Raw genomic sequence first — 17,435 nt, 5'->3', positions numbered from 1 at the left:
AATGGCATAAGCGCTTCTGGTTTCTCTACATCATCCCCATACCTTTGTAAAAAGTCTGTTTCTGAAACTCTCCTCAAAACTCTCCAGGTTTCCTACTGGGACCCTGACTCATACAAGTAGGTAGTGATGTCCCCATTTTATGGATGAGTAAACTGAGGTGGAGAGAGGTGAAGAAAGTTGCCCAAGGTCTGAAAGGAACACTCCTGGGATTCAAATCTGGACTGACTCACATCAGAGGTTTGCTGTTACCATTATTTCTGTACCTTTGTTGAAACTGGGGGGTGGGGGCGCAGGCTGATACCGTAGCCTTTGTTTCCTTAAAAGAGGAAGATGCAGGAGATACAAGAAGGGCCACTGGAACTGCCCCACAGGTTTTTGTGGGCTGGAGTCAACCCTCAGGAGCAAATAGGTGGCAAATATTTGCTCAAAAGAGGCGGCTGAATTTCATGGATAAATGCAGAGGCCGCCTTCTGTAGTCCGTAAGCAACTTCCCTGTAGAGATGAGGAAGCCAGTGGAAAGGTGGGTGGCACGGCCTTCCCCAGAGCCCCCGCCTCTGCTAAATGGTGGGTCTAGTTACGGATCTAGACCCACCTGAAGCCAAAGAAAGCCCTGGCACTTGAAAGCACCCACTTGGCAGCTGGCAACTGTCCACACTGTGTGTGGACTCACATACTTTGGGAGCCATTTGAGCCCAGCACCTTCTGATGATGATGATGATCATGAGGATGGTGTCACGGGGACACCAGCACATTCTCTAAGCCAAGCCCTGCTCCAGAGCTTCCTGTACAGCACTGTCCGCTGGGGCCTCTCAGTGTCACTGTGAAGAAGGTCTATGGTGGTGGCCATTCTGCAGAGCAGTAAACCAAGGCGCACAAAATGTAAGAAACCTGCTCAGGTCCCGCCATGAGCAAGAGCGGCGCTCATCCTGCAGACGAGGACAGGAGGCCTGACCATCCCAGACCACGCAGGAGCCAAAGGCAGCAGGGCTGTCAGCCGCTCCTGTTCCCGGACTCACTCCCAGGGCCCTGGAGGTGGGGGTCTTAGCCTTCTGCTCCCTGCTTAATGACAGACTAGGTCGCCGAGGCTCAGAGAAGCCAGGTGACCCATCCAGCGTGCCCAGCCGCAGGTGTGAGTCTGAGTCAGCTCCAGCCACCTCGCTCCCGGCGCCTTAGAGCGGCCTACACTGGCTTCCTCAAGAGGATCACCTGGGGCTCCTTAAAAAACCCAGCTCCCGGCGGCTCGAAACCCAATAACTGGGCAGGGAGGGGTCTGGGAATCCGGATTTTAAACCAGCGTTTGCTCCTCCACCTCCCCCCCTCCAGGTGATTCTGGGGATCTGCAAGTGTGGGAAACAGCCCGAGCCCCGAGGCGACGCAGCCGCCCCCTGGGCCTTCGCTGGCCAGCCCGCGCTGTCCCCGGGGTCCTGGGGTCTCAGGCGCGCTCGCGGGGCGGGGCCAGGTGAGCCTGCACCTCCCTGTGCGCAGCCCCGCCCCGGGGGCGGGGCCTCACCTGCCGCGGGCAGGTAGACAGCTCCCTGGTGACCGGGTCTGGCCTAGTTGGCTTGGGCGCGCGCAGCCATCCCGGGCCTCGCCGGGGACCGCAGGAGGCAGGGAGCGCCTGCGCCCGCTCACCATGGTCGAGGGACGCGTCTCCAAGTTCCTGCAGAAACTCGGCTTCTCGGGTGGGGGCCGCCAGTACCAGGCGCTGGAAAAGGACGAGGAAGAAGCCTTGGTGAGTCCGGGCGACCCCGCGCCGGGCGTGCGACCCGACCCCCCCATCCCCTCTGTCGTAACCGTCCCCGACCCGAGACGCCGCGTTCGCGCTGCGGTTCGCGAACTCGTCCTCCTCCCCTGGTTCCGGAAAGAAGCCGTCCTCACAGCAGCCACGCTCTCATGTGTGCTCTGGCCCGGGGAGCTCAGCGTTGAACCCTCACGTGAACCCATTTTGCAGATGAGAAACTGAGGCCGAGAGTGGTTAAGTATATTGCCTAACGGGCACGGAGCTAGGAAGTGACCTGGCTGGGAACTTAACCTAGGTTTCTGTGACTCCGGGGAACTAAAATTCCTGGGTCTCCAGCTCTTGGGCTGCTTTATGGATTTTTAAAACTTAAATTGGAAAATAAAATTAGAGAGATGCAAAAAACAAAAGATTGCTGAACTGTTGTGGCAATAATAGAAAGCAAAGTTGGAGCTGAGGGACCTCCCAGCCTCACTTCCTACAGGCAGGCACTTTTAGAAAGCCATCCAGAGCTGTCAGCCTGCTTTGCAACCTCCAGGGGACCCGCTGGGGTAAAGCAGCAGGGTGCCAGGGCAGGACGGTTCATGAGGGAACAAAGTGGCAAAGCTGTCAAATAAAGCCCCTCCTGTTCCTCGGATTCTTGGAAGCCAGTGGTGAAGCCAGGCTTGAGGGTGACCCAACACCCTTCTTTTCAGCTTCGCAAACAGAACTCCTTGCATGCTTTAAGGGCAAGGGGGCACTGAATTTCTGCAGAGCGTTTCTTTGCACGCCAGAGGGTCGTTGCACTTTTTTTTTTTCATTTAAGCTTAAGCAGTCATTCAAAAATACCATATCTGAACAAGACCCCTGGGTTGCTAATGAGAAATATGACTTGGCAATAGCCTTTTGACCAGTGAGAGGAAACTTCAAAGGTACAATTATCTTTTAATAATAATAATAAAAAGCTGAAAAAATATTTGACTTAAAATTTTATTTTTTTCTCCCAAAGAATACTAATGGTCAAAACATTTTGTTTGTGAGATTAAGTATTTGTGCTTTTTAAAGATAGTGTTTCGGACTTTTTAAAAATAGTGTTTTATACATCCCTGTTGATGTAAGAATTCTGGTGTTAGGGTGGTAGACCACAGGACCACGTAACTAGCAGTTTTTGAACAATCGCGATTTTTCTGAAGGGGGGTGTTAATATTGATAGGATATAGAGTTCAATTAATTTCAATCAATCTATTTTTCTACTTGTGTGATACGTTCTGCTAAAGGAGTTTGAAGTTTATTTGCCAACACAGGTTGCCTTTCCTACGTTGCCATTCCTGTTTTTTCCTTTCCATCTTTGGATGGTTGCATCAGGCCAGGTATTTTTCAAACCCTCCTGATGTGTAGTTGGTTACCATCAGGTTTCATAGGATGGCCAGGAATGCAGGTGCATGGATGATATAACCTCAAGGGAGATGCTGGGGAGAGTTTGATCTCTGTGCCAGGTGGACTTCATCCCTCCAAATCTTTGCAGAAGAGTTCTCAAAGGTCCAACAGGTGTTGAGCCGGTCTGTTGGCATGCTCTCCCACCTGGCTGTGGACTGGGGTGCTCTCAGTAGCATCCTGAGGCCTTGGGTGCGTGACAATGGGCAGTGTGCTGCACCAGGGTGTCTCCAGAGGCAGCGTTGTGCAAACCCAAGAAGTAACAATGAAAATCGATGGGAAGTGTGAGGAGGGAGGGAGGTGGGGAAGCCGGGAGGCTGGGCCAGGCACTCACTTCCTGCCAGGTCAGCTCAGACCTGAACACCTCGTTTCCTCTCCTACTCGTGTCCTCTGGTTGAAACACCTTCCTCCCAGGGTTTGGAAAGGAGGCAATGTGTGTTGAGGTGATCACTTCTACAATAGTTGGAACCGTCTTTTATGAGCACTAATTATATGCCACATCCAGGATGCCTGTAGGAGGCCTCTAAGCCCTCCCCTCCCCCAGCCACTTTGACCAGTTACACCAGTTCTAATAGTGAGTGTTACTGAGAACCTGCTGTGTCTTCTCTTGGGCCTCTTACCTCCAAGATAAGTTTTACTGTCATCATGTGATCAATGAGGATGTGAAGCTCCTGGTGGGGCCACTTTCATTTGCTCAGTGAGCACTTCCTGACAACCAGTTTTGCCAGGTGCCGAGGATACAGGTATGTACAAAACAAAGTTCATAGAGGAGGCCAACAGTCAACTGAGAAACCAGGAGATGCTTTATTTGAGACCCAGTGGTCTTAGGTGCACTGGAGAATCAAAGAGTAGAGGACCAGATAGAAGACTGGTGGTTAAGAGGGGAACTGGAGACTGGATTTCAGCATTTCCAGGAATGGAAAGGAAGGTGTTTGAGCCGGGCGCAGTGGCTCATGCCTGTAATCCCCACACTTTGGAAGACTGAGGTAGGAGGGTCGCTTGAACCCCAGAGTTCAAGACCAGCCTGGGCAACATAGCCAGATGCCATCTCTGCAAAAAATTTTAAAAATTAGGCATAGTGGTGTGCACCTGTGGTTCTAGCTGCTCACGAAGCTGAAGCAGGATTGCTTGCACCTGGAGGTCAAGGCTGCAGTTAACTGATCATGCCACTGTGCTCCAACCTGGGCAACACAGTGAGACCCTGTCTCAAAACAAAACAACAACAAAAAGAAAGGTCTTTGAGAGGCCTCTTTAATTTAGTTACTAGAAAAAGTTTCTCACTGCTGACCTGAACATTAAGGTAAGGAAGAGATTGGACCAGAAATTCCTGCTTCCCAGGTGACTCAGCGCTGACTCCGGAGGAAGCTCTCTCTGCCCCTCAGGGCTCCCATCTCTTAACTGAGGCAGGTATAGCCCCAACCCACTGCCTTCCTGGCTGGTGAGCAGATACATCCTTCTGGGCTCTGCAGGGTGAGGCTTGGATCCCAACTGACACATGTAGTGACCACTCATCTAGTCAACCTAGATTCATGGAGAGGGGCTCCCTCTGTGTGTCAAGTGGGTGCTACAGGCAGGGGGTATTAAGGATGCACAGCTCCCTGCCCTCAGGTATCCCATCCGGGAGGCAGAGACAGGCACCCAGCAACAGGTCACAGTTCACTGTTTAATGCCGATGTGTCAGAGCTGGGAGAAAGACGTGATGTTTAAGATGAATAGGAGTGGCAAAGAGTGAGATGGATGAAGGGCAGGGGTTGACAGCGAGTTCTAGACAAAAGAGGGAGAGGCATTGGGGTTGGTTGGATGAGACTGCAGAGGAGGGTCGTACGGAGCCTTGTCAGAGTGTGGCCTTTATCCCTGGAGCAATGGGGGATCGTTGAAGGGTTTTAAGTCAAGACATGACAGTCACTCATTTATTCACAGATGGGCCAAACATTAGAACTGATAAAACAGGCACAGTGAGATTTGTGTTTTTAAGAGATTACACTTGGTTACCGGAAAAGAGTATATGCATGGGAATTCTGAGGCTCATGCACACACAACCTTCACCCAAGGCTTGCCCAAACTCACAAATCATTAGTGTTTCTCAGAATTTAGCAACGTGTGGGCATCTTCTTAAACGTACTGAAACCCCACAGTGTTTTGTTTGTTTGTTTTGAGACAGAGTCTCGCCCTGTCACCTAGGCTGGAGTGCAGTGGTGTGATCTTGGCTCACTGCAGCCTCCGCCTCCCAGATTCTCCTGCCTCAGCTTCCCAAGTAGCTGGGATTACAGGTACTCGCCACCACACCCAGCTAATTTTTGTGTTTTTAGTAGAGATGGGGTTTTACCATGTTGGCCAGGCTGGTCTCAAACTCCTGACCTCATGATTCGCCCGCCTCAGCCTCCCAAAGTGCTGGGATTACAGGCATGAGACACCGCACCTGGCCAGTGTTGTCTTAAATGATTTGTATGAAAGTGTGACTTCCAGTAACTATAAACATAAAACCTGTAATAAACATAACTGTTTGCTTATAACTCAATTATAAAATCAATTTAGGCCGGTCGCAGTGACTCACCCCTGTTTTCCCAGCACTTTGGGAGGCTGAGGTGGGTGGATCACTTGAGTCCAGGAGTTCAAGAGCGACCTGGCCAATATGGTGAAACCTCTCTCTACTAAAAATAGAAAAATTAGCCGAGCATGGTGGCAGGTGCCTGTAATCCCAGCTACTGGGGAGGCTGAGGCAGATAAATCCCTAGAACCCAGGAGGCGGAGGTTGCAGTGAGCCGATATCACAACACTGCGCTCCAGCCTGGAAGACAGAGGGAGACTCCCTCTCAAAAAGAAAAAAAAAAGGCCGGGCGCGGTGGCTCAAGCTTGTAATCCCAGCACTTTGGGAGGCCGAGACGGGCAGATCACGAGGTCAGGAGATCGAGATCATCCTGGCTAACACGGTGAAACCCCGTCTCTACTAAAAAATACAACAACAACAACCACAACAAAAACTAGCCAGGCGAGATGGCGAGCGCCTGTAGTCCCAGCTACTCCGGAGGCTGAGGCAGGAGAATGGCGTAAACCCAGGAGGCGGAGCTTGCAGTGAGCTGAGATCCGGCCACTGCACTCCAGCCTGGGCGACAGAGCCAGACTCCGTCTCAAAAAAAAAAGTTATAATAAAATTATAAAGTACAAATAGAACAGCCTTATTTTGATATATTGGTGATGTTCCATTAAAACTCAATCAGGCTAGGCACGGTGGCTCACACCTATAATCCCGGCATTTTGGGCAGCCGAGGCAGGTGGACCACCTGAGGTCAGGAGTTTGAAACCAGTCTAGCCAACATGGCGACACCCCATCTCTACTAAAAATACAAAAATTAGCTGAGTGTGGTGGTGGGTGCCTGTAACCCCAGCTACTCAGAGGGGTGAGGCAGGAGAATCACTTGAATGCAGGAGGTGGAGGTTGCAGTGAGCCAAGATTGCGCCACTATACTCCAGCCTGGGTGACAGAGCAAGACTCCATGTCAAAAAACAGAAAAAAAAAGATACTGGAAACCAAAGCCTTTTTTGAATCTCGTCTCAGAAATGAGATCTCATAACTTCTGCCATATTCTATTCATTTGATGTAAGTCTAGGTCTAGTCTACACTCAAAGGGAAGGGGTTACACAGGCCATGGGTACTGGGAGGGAGTGATGACTGGAGACCGCCTTAAAGGCTGCCCATTGGGATAGTAGAAAGAAGTATTTCCTTAAATGATGTCATTCACATTAAAAAAAAAAAAAAAAAACCCTAGAACCACATCTGACATGTCATTTGCTCACTAGTTATCTGTTTGGGTTAGTGTTTTCATTCATCTTGAGTTCTGTTCTTTAAACACTTTTGGACTTTTGATTTTGGAAATGCTGACGCTGAGAATGTCTGCTAACGCGTGTGTGTACAAAATGACATTTACATTTGTCAGGAATTTGTTTGCTAGTTGAGGATAATCAGACTCAAACTCAAGTCCAACTGCCAGCAAGCAGCCTGCGAATGCCAATTTTGAAGGCTGTCATCTGATTACCATAGAACTGGCTCGTTCACTTGAAGATAATGTTAGTGTTGGGCGTTGTTGAGAGTATGTCTTCATTTGGTGTCTATTTGTGTTTACTACTACACTTAGTGCTCATTGACTGTGGCAGCTGCTATGTACAAAGACTGGATTCATGTAACGCACCTGCTTGCAATGTGACTACACTTCTCAATATTTAGGTGTCTTAGAGTTTTCTCATCGATTCCACAATTGTGCACTGTGTGATGACTCAATTCTCCTGCTAACCTTTCTCTCTGAGCCATTGAAGCTTTCAGTGGGTATCAGCCTTCACTCGGACGCTACAGTGTGTGCTGTGGTCGTTGTCATGGACGCAAATGTGCATGCTGGTGTTATGTCACAGTCCTTAGTTGTAAGTTGCCCCCCACCCCGGAAGGTCTGTGGTAATCAGACAGTCATTGAAACACTTTAAACATTAGTAAGTTCTCAGAAAACTTGAAGGCTCTGAAGATGGCATCCCGGAAACCCTGCCCCCAATCACAAGCTTTTTAAATTAAGGGTAAAGAATCCTAGAGTCCCAAACTCCTAGGGAGGGAAAGTTCCTAGAAGGAACTTCCAGTGTGTTAAATGGTTGCTGCTTGGTGGCCATCATATTATGGGTGGGGACTGGGAGCTGATGGGTGGTCCTGTGTTTTTTATTTGTGTGCACACAAGTTGTTTGTAGATTCGGTATTTCTCCTAAATCAGAGACCATCTGGATGAGAACACAGGCAACTGCTATATCTTCAAGGGTAGATATTCAGCTGCTGTTTCTCTTTCATGGACAAAGAAATACAAGTTATGAAAGATGCAAGAGTTTGGGTTTTATTCCCACCCCACCTAATAATCTATCGAAAAGGAGAAAAAGGGAAGTAGCAGAAAGCTTGTTCAGGGACCTCAAAAATCATGTAGAGTGTTTAGATGAACCTGTCCAAGTCAGATGTTGAGATGGATGGTATTTGGATGGTTGTTTGAAGGTTAATATAGACACCTGGTAAAAAGGACTTGTCTCGTATCAGATATGATGAAAACAAAAACTTGAAAACAAGAAATGAGATATTCAAAATATTTAAAAATGCCCATGAGTAGAGGTTTGTTTACACGTATTCTGGGATATCTAGGTAACAGAATTCTCACAGGCACTGGAACTGATGCTGTGGAAGAATATGTAATGACACAGTGGACGGCTAAGAGTCTATCTAAGATTTTAACATGAAAAACGTCAAACACAGCTCGGCACAGTGGCTCACGCTTGTAATCCCAGCACTTTGGGAGGCCCAGGTGGGTGGATCACTTGAGGTCAGGAGTTGGAGACCAGCCTGACCAACATGGTGAAACCTCGTCTCTACTAAAAATACAAAATTGGTCGGGTGTGGTGGCATGCGCCTATAATCCCAGCTACTTGGGAGGCTGAGGCAGAAGAATAGCTTGAATCAGGGAGGCAAAGGTTGCAGTGAGCCAAGATCATACCCTGCACTCCAGCCTGGGTGACAGAGCAAGACTCTGTCAAAAAAAAAAGAAAGACAGAAAGAAAAAGAAAAATGTCAAACATACAGAAAAACAGAAGGACTAGACATCTGTCTGCTCACCCACGTGGATTCCATGATTGTTTTGCCATCTTTGCCCTGCATGATGCATCATTCAGTGGAAACAGGTGGTCGTAATTTCTTTTGGAAAAAACAAACTTTTACAATGTGCAGATAATCTGGAAAAAGATCATTTTGAGCGGTTTTTTTAATCTTGGGATGACAGATTTTCTTCTTTGTAATTTTGTGCATTTTCCAAATTTCCAGCCACAAATATGGTTTAATTTTGTAGCCAGAAAAAAAAAGGACATGTGAAAAATAAAGAGGAAGTTTGAACAAAAGAAGGGGAGAGAAAGCATTGTGGGCTTTTAGGTCTGTGTTGCCTTTCAGGGCTGGGTGGGCGTAGCTGGGTGGGAGTGGTTCTATAAACCGCATTATTAGACAAGAATCCAGATCCCCGGGGGGGGGGGGTGCCGTGTAGAGCGGTGCCAGCCCAGCACTTGGGGTGCCAGTGGGAGAAAGAGGATGGGATGGGAGGGGGGTCTGTATGTGGCCATCTGGGGGCTCCTGCAACCCCTTGGGGCTTCCCAACACAGAGGTAAGTAATTTGGGTCAGTGCATTGGAGACTTCCACAGGGGAGTTGGGAATGACCAAGGGCAAAGAGGAAAGGTCTCTGGTTCAAGGAAGGCAGGTAAGGCGATGAGGCTGACTTGAGGGCAGGACTGGCTACAGAATTCATGGAGCAGACTGCCAATAGCAGGAAGACACTTGCTTCTATCTTCTATGATCTCTCCCTTGACTATCCTGGTGACTTCCACTTGCTATAGATTCTATAGATTATTGCTCTCCACCACACAAGGGATTACTACCGGGTGAGTGTAGACCAAGCGTGTTCAACCCGCAGCCCAAGGTAGCTTTGAATGCAACCCGACACAAATTCGTCAACTTTCTTAACACATTATGAGATTTTGTTGCAATTTATTTATTTATTTATTTAGCTCATCAGCTATCATGAATATTAGTGTATTTTATGTGTGGCCCAAGACAATTCTTCTTCCATTGTGGCCCAGGGAAGCCAAAAGATTGGACACCCCTTGTGTAGACCCTCCCAGTTGTCCCTCATCGGGGAAGGCGGTCGTGGCCACTGGGTGGAGTCGGGGAGATGCCAAACCCCGGGTATACATCATCCCATGGGACTAAATTTCCACATCCACATTCAGATCCAATGATTACGCATTTCAAGATGGCAGCTTGGAGCATGAAGCCTCAAGCCCAATGCTTGTCCTGCACAGGCATCTCTGTGCAGCTGTACTGGCCTCATGCCCATGAGGCTGGCCCTCCTGAAGGGTCCTTGTCGGAGAGGAAACATCCAATCCATACCTTCCCTGTGGACTGTCAGCGATTCTTCTCAATTGTCCTGGGGTTAACCTGGATCTGTGGATACTTCAGGGGCTAATAATCCCAGCACCTCTGGTCTCTAAGGCGTCTCACATGATGGTGATAAGAACACGGGAGACTTAGGAGTAGAAGTCGTGTGCTAAGACTGAGTGAGTAGTGGAAGCCCTGTGCTAAGTTTCAGCGAGTAGTGGAGGCTGTGTGCTAAGTCTCAGCGAGTAGTGGAAGCCCTGTGCTAAGTCTCAGCGAGTAGTGGAGGCTGTGTGCTAAGTCTCAGCGAGTAGTGGAGGCTGTGTGCTAAGTCTCAGCGAGTAGTGGAAGCCCTGTGCTAAGTCTCAGCGAGTAGTGGAGGCTGTGTGCTAAGTCTCAGCGAGTAGTGGAAGCCCTGTGCTAAGTCTCACCGAGTAGTGGAAGCCGTGTGCTAAGTCTCAGCGAGTAGTGGAAGCCCTGTGCTAAGTCTCAGCGAGTAGTGGAAGCCCTGTGCTAAGTCTCAGCGAGTAGTGGAAGCCGTGTGCTAAGTCTCAGCGAGTAGTGGAAGCCCTGTGCTAAGTCTCAGCGAGTAGTGGAAGCCCTGTGCTAAGTCTCAGCGAGTAGTGGAAGCCCTGTGCTAAGTCTCAGCGAGTAGTGGAGGCCGTGTGCTAAGTCTCAGCGAGTAGTGGAGGCCCTGTGCTAAGTCTCAGCGAGTAGTGGAGGCCGTGTGCTAAGTCTCAGCGAGTAGTGGAGGCCGTGTGCTAAGTCTCAGCGAGTAGTGGAAGCCCTGTGCTAAGTCTCAGCGAGTAGTGGAAGCCGTGTGCTAAGTCTCAGCGAGTAGTGGAAGCCCTGTGCTAAGTCTCAGCGAGTAGTGGAAGCCCTGTGCTAAGTCTCAGCGAGTAGTGGAAGCCCTGTGCTAAGTCTCAGCGAGTAGTGGAAGCCCTGTGCTAAGTCTCAGAGAGTAGTGGAAGCCGTGTGCTAAGTCTCAGCGAGTGGTGGAAGCCCTGTGTTAAGTCTCAGCGAGTAGTGGAGGCCGTGTGCTAAGTCTCAGCGAGTAGTGGAAGCCCTGTGCTAAGTCTCAGCGAGTAGTGGAAGCCCTGTGCTAAGTCTCAGAGAGTAGTGGAAGCCGTGTGCTAAGTCTCAGTGAGTAGTGGAAGCCCTGTGCTAAGTCTCAGTGAGTAGTGGAAGCCGTGTGCTAAGTCTCAGTGAGTAGTGGAAGCCCTGTGCTAAGTCTCAGCGAGTAGTGGAAGCCGTGTGGTAAGTCTCAGCGAGCTGGTAGGAGCTTTTAATCCAGATTACCTGTCTTCCCTCTCCCTGCCTGGAAGATGGAGTGGGCTGGAGAGGCATCTTTGTTGCCAATGAATGTGAATCCCAAAGTTGTCCAGCCAGCTGCCCTTGCTGGAGACTTCACTTCCTCACAGCTCATTCATTGTCTCAGTTCTGGAAGCCAGAAGTCTGAGAGTAAGGTGCCAGCAGGGCTGGTTCCTCCGAAGGCCTCTCTGCTTGGTTTGCAGGTGGCTGCCATCCCCGTGTCCTCATACGGTTGTCCTTTGCGCGTGTCTGCATCCTAATCCGCTCCTTTTATGTGGACACCAGTCGTATTGGATTAAGGCCGCACCAATGACATCATTTAGCTGTAGTGACCTCTTTAAAGGCCCTATCTCCAAGTACAGTCACTTTCTGAGGACATGGGGTGTGGGGTTTAGGGCTTCGGCCTGGGAATGGTGGGGGGGTTGGACAACTCAGTCCAACACCGTGTTCTGTGTGGAAATTGACTTGAAAGGTATTTTTTTCTTTGAGGAGCTGTGAGCCACAAGGAGAAAATGCATGATTGTCTCTTGAGGCTGCAGCCCCTCTGGAAATGTTTATCACCTCTGCTGTCTGCCCCAAGTCCTCAGGTAGGAGATGTGGGGACGGTGCCCCTCTAGCCGGACCATATTCCTATGACCTTCCCTAAGACTCCCTGTGGCCTGTTGGAGAGAAGAGAGCCCAGCAGAGGACGCGTTGTTTGGCCCACCTTGAAACTCAAGTGCAAACAGAAACGGAAGAGAAGGGCCCAAGATCTGTGATTGCAGAGATCCAGGGGGAAGAGATGACAGGCAGGCACTGCACCCCGCTTTCCTATGCCAAACCACGGATGCCAACTACCAGGCTAACTAGAACTGCTTATTTCACCCCCATGTACCTCTCAGGACCTTCCCTGTCTTTGCCTCTCCAGCTGGACCGAATCTGGGGGCTCTGGGTGTAGGGGAAGGAGTGTTGGCCTGAGTGGCCACTCTTAACCGGGAGCCACTGGTGTAGGGCAGATGGGGCCCACCCCTCACCAGCCACATGGATTTAGGCAGGTGTCATCTTTCCACATTCCTGTGTCCTGGTGTGAAAGTGGAGGTGTTGGGTGCAAGAATGGAGGGCAGCGTTGGGTTCCCCTTCTGACAGCTAGGTTCCTCCTCCCCTCCCCCCTCCCCCTCCCCCTCCCCACCTCCCTCCCCCTCCCCCTGCCTCCCTCCCCCCACCTCCCCCAACTTCCCCTCCCCCTCCTCCCTCCCCCTCCCCCCACCTTCCCCTCCCCCTCCTTCCTCCTCCCTCCCCCCTCCTTTCCTTTTCTTTCCTTTCCTTTCCTGATAGGGTCTTACTCTGCTATGCAGGCGGAGTGCAGTGGTGCAATCATGGCTCTCTGCAGCCTCAACCTTCCTGGGCTCAAGTGATCCTCCCACCTCCTGAATAGCTGGGAATACAAGCGCACACAACCATGCCTGGCTAATTTTTGTACAGATGGGCTTTTGCTAAGCTGCCCAGGCTGGTCTTGAACTCCTGGGCTCAAGAGATCTGTCCACCGCAGTCTCCCAAAGTGTTGGATTACAGGTGTGAGCCGCTTGGTGCCTGACTGCTTCTTTCTTTTGATGACATGTCCTCCAAGTGTGGGCTGGAGACCAACAGCATGAGCATCACCTGGGAGCTCGCCAGAAATGCAGAATCTCAGGTTCTACCCTGGAACTACAGAATCAGAAACTCTGGGGTGGGTCCCAGCAATCTGAGACTCAGCAAGCCCCCCGCGGGGTTCTGAGGCTCCCTGGAGTGTGAGCACTGCTGCTCTGGATGATTAGCTTATCTGTGTGTCTCAGACCCATCCTCCTGTTTGCCAGCCCCTCTTGCAGATACTAGAGACAAAAGAGTGAGCAAAGCGCTAATCCTACTGAGTGGGGCTCATGTGCTGGTGGGGAAGGAAGATGTCTATCAAATAATTACTCCAGTGAGTACATAATTACACACTGAGATAAGCCCCAGGAAGGAAAGCAGAGCATGTAAGAAAGAAGGTAGGCGTGACCTGGGTGTGGGGGTTGGGTGGGAATGCTACTGTTAAAGTCCAGTGCCATCTGTGAAGACTTCCTGGAGGAGATGGCAGAAACTCAGAGAGCTAAGCTTTGCATTTGGGCTACACGTGCTCCTGCATTTATTATTTTTCTTTTTTATATCAGCCACATTTTGTGGACCCTGGAGCCTACAGCCTGACCTGTAGTAGATTTCAGGAAAGATAAGCTAACCTCCCTCCCCTGTGATCTGGGAGGTGCCTCTGCCCCAGGGAAAGTCTATAAACAGTCAGTCTCCTTCAGCAACACCTATCTCACCAGGCTTTCTCCTCCCTCTACCCCCTCCCCCAGATATCAGCATACTGAAATTTGAGTGACAGTTTTGCCTTCACTTATTATTGAATTCTGCTAATAGTAGTTGCTATTTATCTACTATCTTGTGTGAACCAGGAATTGTATGGTTTTTTTCCTTCTTTTCCTGTCTATACTTGTCTTAATTTTTTTTTCATAAACCATAAATAAAGATTGGCACAATTTAAAATTCCTCCTTCACGCTCCCACTTTATGGATCCTATTTTCCCCCTTGACTTGGGGTTGGTGGAGGAGCAGGGAGGAAGGTCCTGTTTGTTTCTGATCAATTTGTGGTAATCAGGTTACTGTTTGGGTGTTCTTGGCCCCTTTTCTGTGCAAGTCTAGAGAGGCTGCAGGATTGTGGTTTAGAGCACGGAAGTCTACAGCCCAGGCTGCCTGGATGCAAATTCTAGTTCTGCCATTCGCCAGCTGTGAGACCTCAGGCAAACTTAATTTTTCCCTGCCTCTGTTTGTTCTTCTGTACAGTGGAGTAGTAACTAACTGTACATACATCAGGGGGTCTGTTGTGGAATGGAGTCATTTAATATACATCAAGCATGTAAGGTAGCACCTGATCATGGTGATTTTTATTAGTAATAATTATTTAATTATTAGTAATTATTATTATACAACTATAGGCTGGGCGTGGTGGCTCACGCCTGTAATCCCAGCACTTTGAGAAGCTGAGGCAGGTGGATCATGAGGTCAGGAGTTTGAGATCAGCCCAGCCAACATAGTGAAACCTCATCTCTACTAAAAATACACAAAAATTAGCCATGTGTGGTGGCACGCGCCTTAATCCCAGCTACTCAGGAGGCTGAGGCAGGAGAAGTGCTTGAACCTGGGAAGTGGAGGTTACAGTGAGCCAAGATCACGCCACTGCACTCCAGCCTGGATGACAGAGCAAGACTCTGTCTTGAAAAAAAGAAAAAATGTTTTTAAAAAGTATTATACAACTACATAAGCGTCTTTCCCCTCACTGATTCTTGCTGGGCCCACTCTTCTGCCTGCTCCACCCTCCCATATTCCCGCAGTGCCTGTGAGTGAACACATCTTCCATGGTGGTATAGGCATTTGTATTTAACCCATTTCCTGCCGACAGTTAGTTGGTTTCCTTTTTTGGTTTTTAGAACAATGTTATAATGAACATCTATGGAGAAACCACATAGTTTTGAATCCTTACAAAAATCCCTGTAGAAATCTGAGGCTTAGAAAATGAAGTAATTTGCCCAGGGTCACACAGCTCTTCATGGAATTGGGCCCAGTGCTGCCTGAATTCTAAGCTCGAGTCCCCTGGACTCCTTGTTGGTATTAGGAATACATCTGCTTCAAATGCATTCTTTTTTTTTTTTTTTTTTTTTAAGTTCTGGGATACATGTGTAGAACGTATAGGTTTGTTACATAGGTATACACGTGCCATGGTGGTTCGCTGCACCCATCAACCTGTCATCTACATTAATTATTTCTCCTAATGCTCTCCCTCCCCTAGCCCTCCACCTGCTGACAGGCCCCAGTGTGTGATGTTCCCCTCCCCGTGTCCATGTGTTCTCATTGCTCAATTCCCACTTATAAGTGAGAACATGCGGTGTTTGGTTTTCTGTTCCTGTGTTAGTTTGCTGAGAATGATGGTTTCCAGCTTCATCCATGTCCCTGCAAAGGACATGAACTCATCCTTTTTTATGGCTGCATAGTATTCCATAGTGTATATGTGCCACATTTTCTTTATCCAGTCTATCACTGATGGGCTTCAAATGCATTCTTCACAGAAACCTCCCCACCCCCTTTTAAGAACAGTTGGATTGACTTGACTCACGCCTCCCAATCTGCTCCCTTTTGCCGTCTGTCAGGGTCACTCCTAGGGTGCCCCAGGTGCCTCCTGGCATGGGGGCTGATCTGTTCAGCTCAACACCATTGCAGCCAGGGTTCAAAGGCTGACCATAGAAATGACCAAGCCACGGCCAGATGTGGTGGCTTACGCCTGTAATCCCAGCACTTTGGGAGGCTGAGGCAGGAGGATCACTTGAGGTCAAAAGTTTGAGACCAGCCTGGCCAATACAGTGAAACCCTATCTCTACTAAAAATATAAAACATTTAGCCAGGCATGGTGGCAGGCGCCTGTAGTCCCAGCTACTCTGGAGGCTGAGGCACCAGAATCGCTTGAACCCAGGAGACGGAGGTTGCAGTGAGCTGAGATCTTTTCACTGCATTCCAACCTGGGCGACAGAGCAAGACTCCATCTGAAAGAAAGAAAGGAAGGAAGGAAAGGAAGGAAGAAATGGCCAAGCCAGAAGGAAGAGCTTCCCCTCTTCCTGGACAAGACAGGCAAGAGTCTACAGCTAGAGCCAGAGGCGCCTCCTCTCCTAGGGACATGCTGGGACCCAGTGCTGGGCCTGCCCTGGAGCAAAGCTAGGGGGTTCCTGGGAGCCACTGTTCTTATCATCCTGGGCACAACTCAGTGGCCCTACTGCTTTCTGCTGCTCAGACCACAAGCAGGTCCACTAGGAACCAGCCTCACTGTCCCAAAACTGAGTGTGAATCAGTGCCAGGGAGGCCCAGCTGTGTGTCTAGAGGCAGAGAGGTGGGCTGGCAGGAAAGCCTGCATCGAACCCTCACTCCACACTCGCCTGCCGTGACCTTGGGCAAAGCTCTCAAATCCAGGGCCTTGGTTTGCCCATCCAACAAAATGGGCACAGCACCTGCCAACTTGAACTTTTGGTCAGATAGAGGAGTAAAGGTATGCGTGATGATAAGCAGCTGTGTCTGGTCCATAGTACATGCTCAGCCAATGCAGATTGAACCTGAATATAGGAATGAACCTGTTTCTTCCCAGCCATACCATCATTCCAGAATCATTTCTTCACTTATTGTCTGGAAATAATTTCAAATGGACAGAAAAGTTGTAAGAAGATGATAGCACAAACACTTTTGCACATCCTTCCTCCCGGGTCTCTCAGCATCATTAGCACATTTCTACACTGGCTGCATTGTCCTCAGCCTCACCACCCCCATTTAGGCATAAATTACAGACATGATGCTCTGTTATTTCTGAATACATCTGTGTGTGTGTATGTATGTGGGTGTGGGTGGTTTGGTTTTTTTTTTTTTTTTTTTTTTTTTTTTTTTTTTTTTTTTTTTTTTGAGACAGCATCTTACTCTGTCACCCGGCTGAGTGCAGTGGCACAATCTCAGCTCACTGCAGCCTCCAACTCAGGTTCAAGTGATCCTTCCACCTCAGCCTCCCCAGTAGCTGTGACTATAGGCATGTGCCACCATGCCCAGCTAACTTTTATATTTTTGTGGAGACTGGGTTTCACCATGTTGCCCAGGCTGGTCTCAAACTCCTGAGCTCAAGCAATCCTCCCACCTCAGCCTCCCAAAGTGCTGGGATTATAGGTGTCAGTCACTGTGCCCAGCCTATTTTCTTTAAATGACAATCTTCATTAATCACAACAGAGTCCAAAAATCAGGAAATGAACAGCCACGCAACATGACCATCCAGTCCACAAGTTCCAATCAGCGTTGTTCCAGTAACAGGGAAAGGATGTGGCTCTTAGTTGCCACGTCCCCCGGTCTCCTTCTGTATGGAATACTCCTGTGGGTTTTCCTTGTCTTTTGTATTCTCGACCTTTTTAGAGATTCTAGGCTCAGAAAGTCATAGGATATGCCTTGATTTGAGTTTGTCTAATGTTTCCT

General features: G+C 49.3%; 1 protein-coding gene across 1 annotated transcript in view; it reads left to right on the top strand.

Moving 5' to 3' along the window:
- Positions 1–1,547: 1,547 nt before the first annotated feature.
- ATP2C2 (ATPase secretory pathway Ca2+ transporting 2) overlaps positions 1,548–17,435 on the top strand; it is a 94,478-nt gene continuing 78,590 nt past the window's right edge. The window contains 1 exon segment of the mRNA XM_010355630.2: positions 1,548–1,732. Within this exon segment, the coding sequence (XP_010353932.2) occupies positions 1,634–1,732 (99 nt within the window). The 5' untranslated portion in view covers positions 1,548–1,633.

Source organism: Rhinopithecus roxellana, chromosome 20 (assembly GCF_007565055.1).
Source record: "Rhinopithecus roxellana isolate Shanxi Qingling chromosome 20, ASM756505v1, whole genome shotgun sequence".
NCBI classification, from domain to species: Eukaryota; Metazoa; Chordata; class Mammalia; order Primates; family Cercopithecidae; genus Rhinopithecus; species Rhinopithecus roxellana.
Note: the sequence above shows the minus strand (reverse complement) of the source record. Positions and strands in the feature narration are given on the sequence as shown.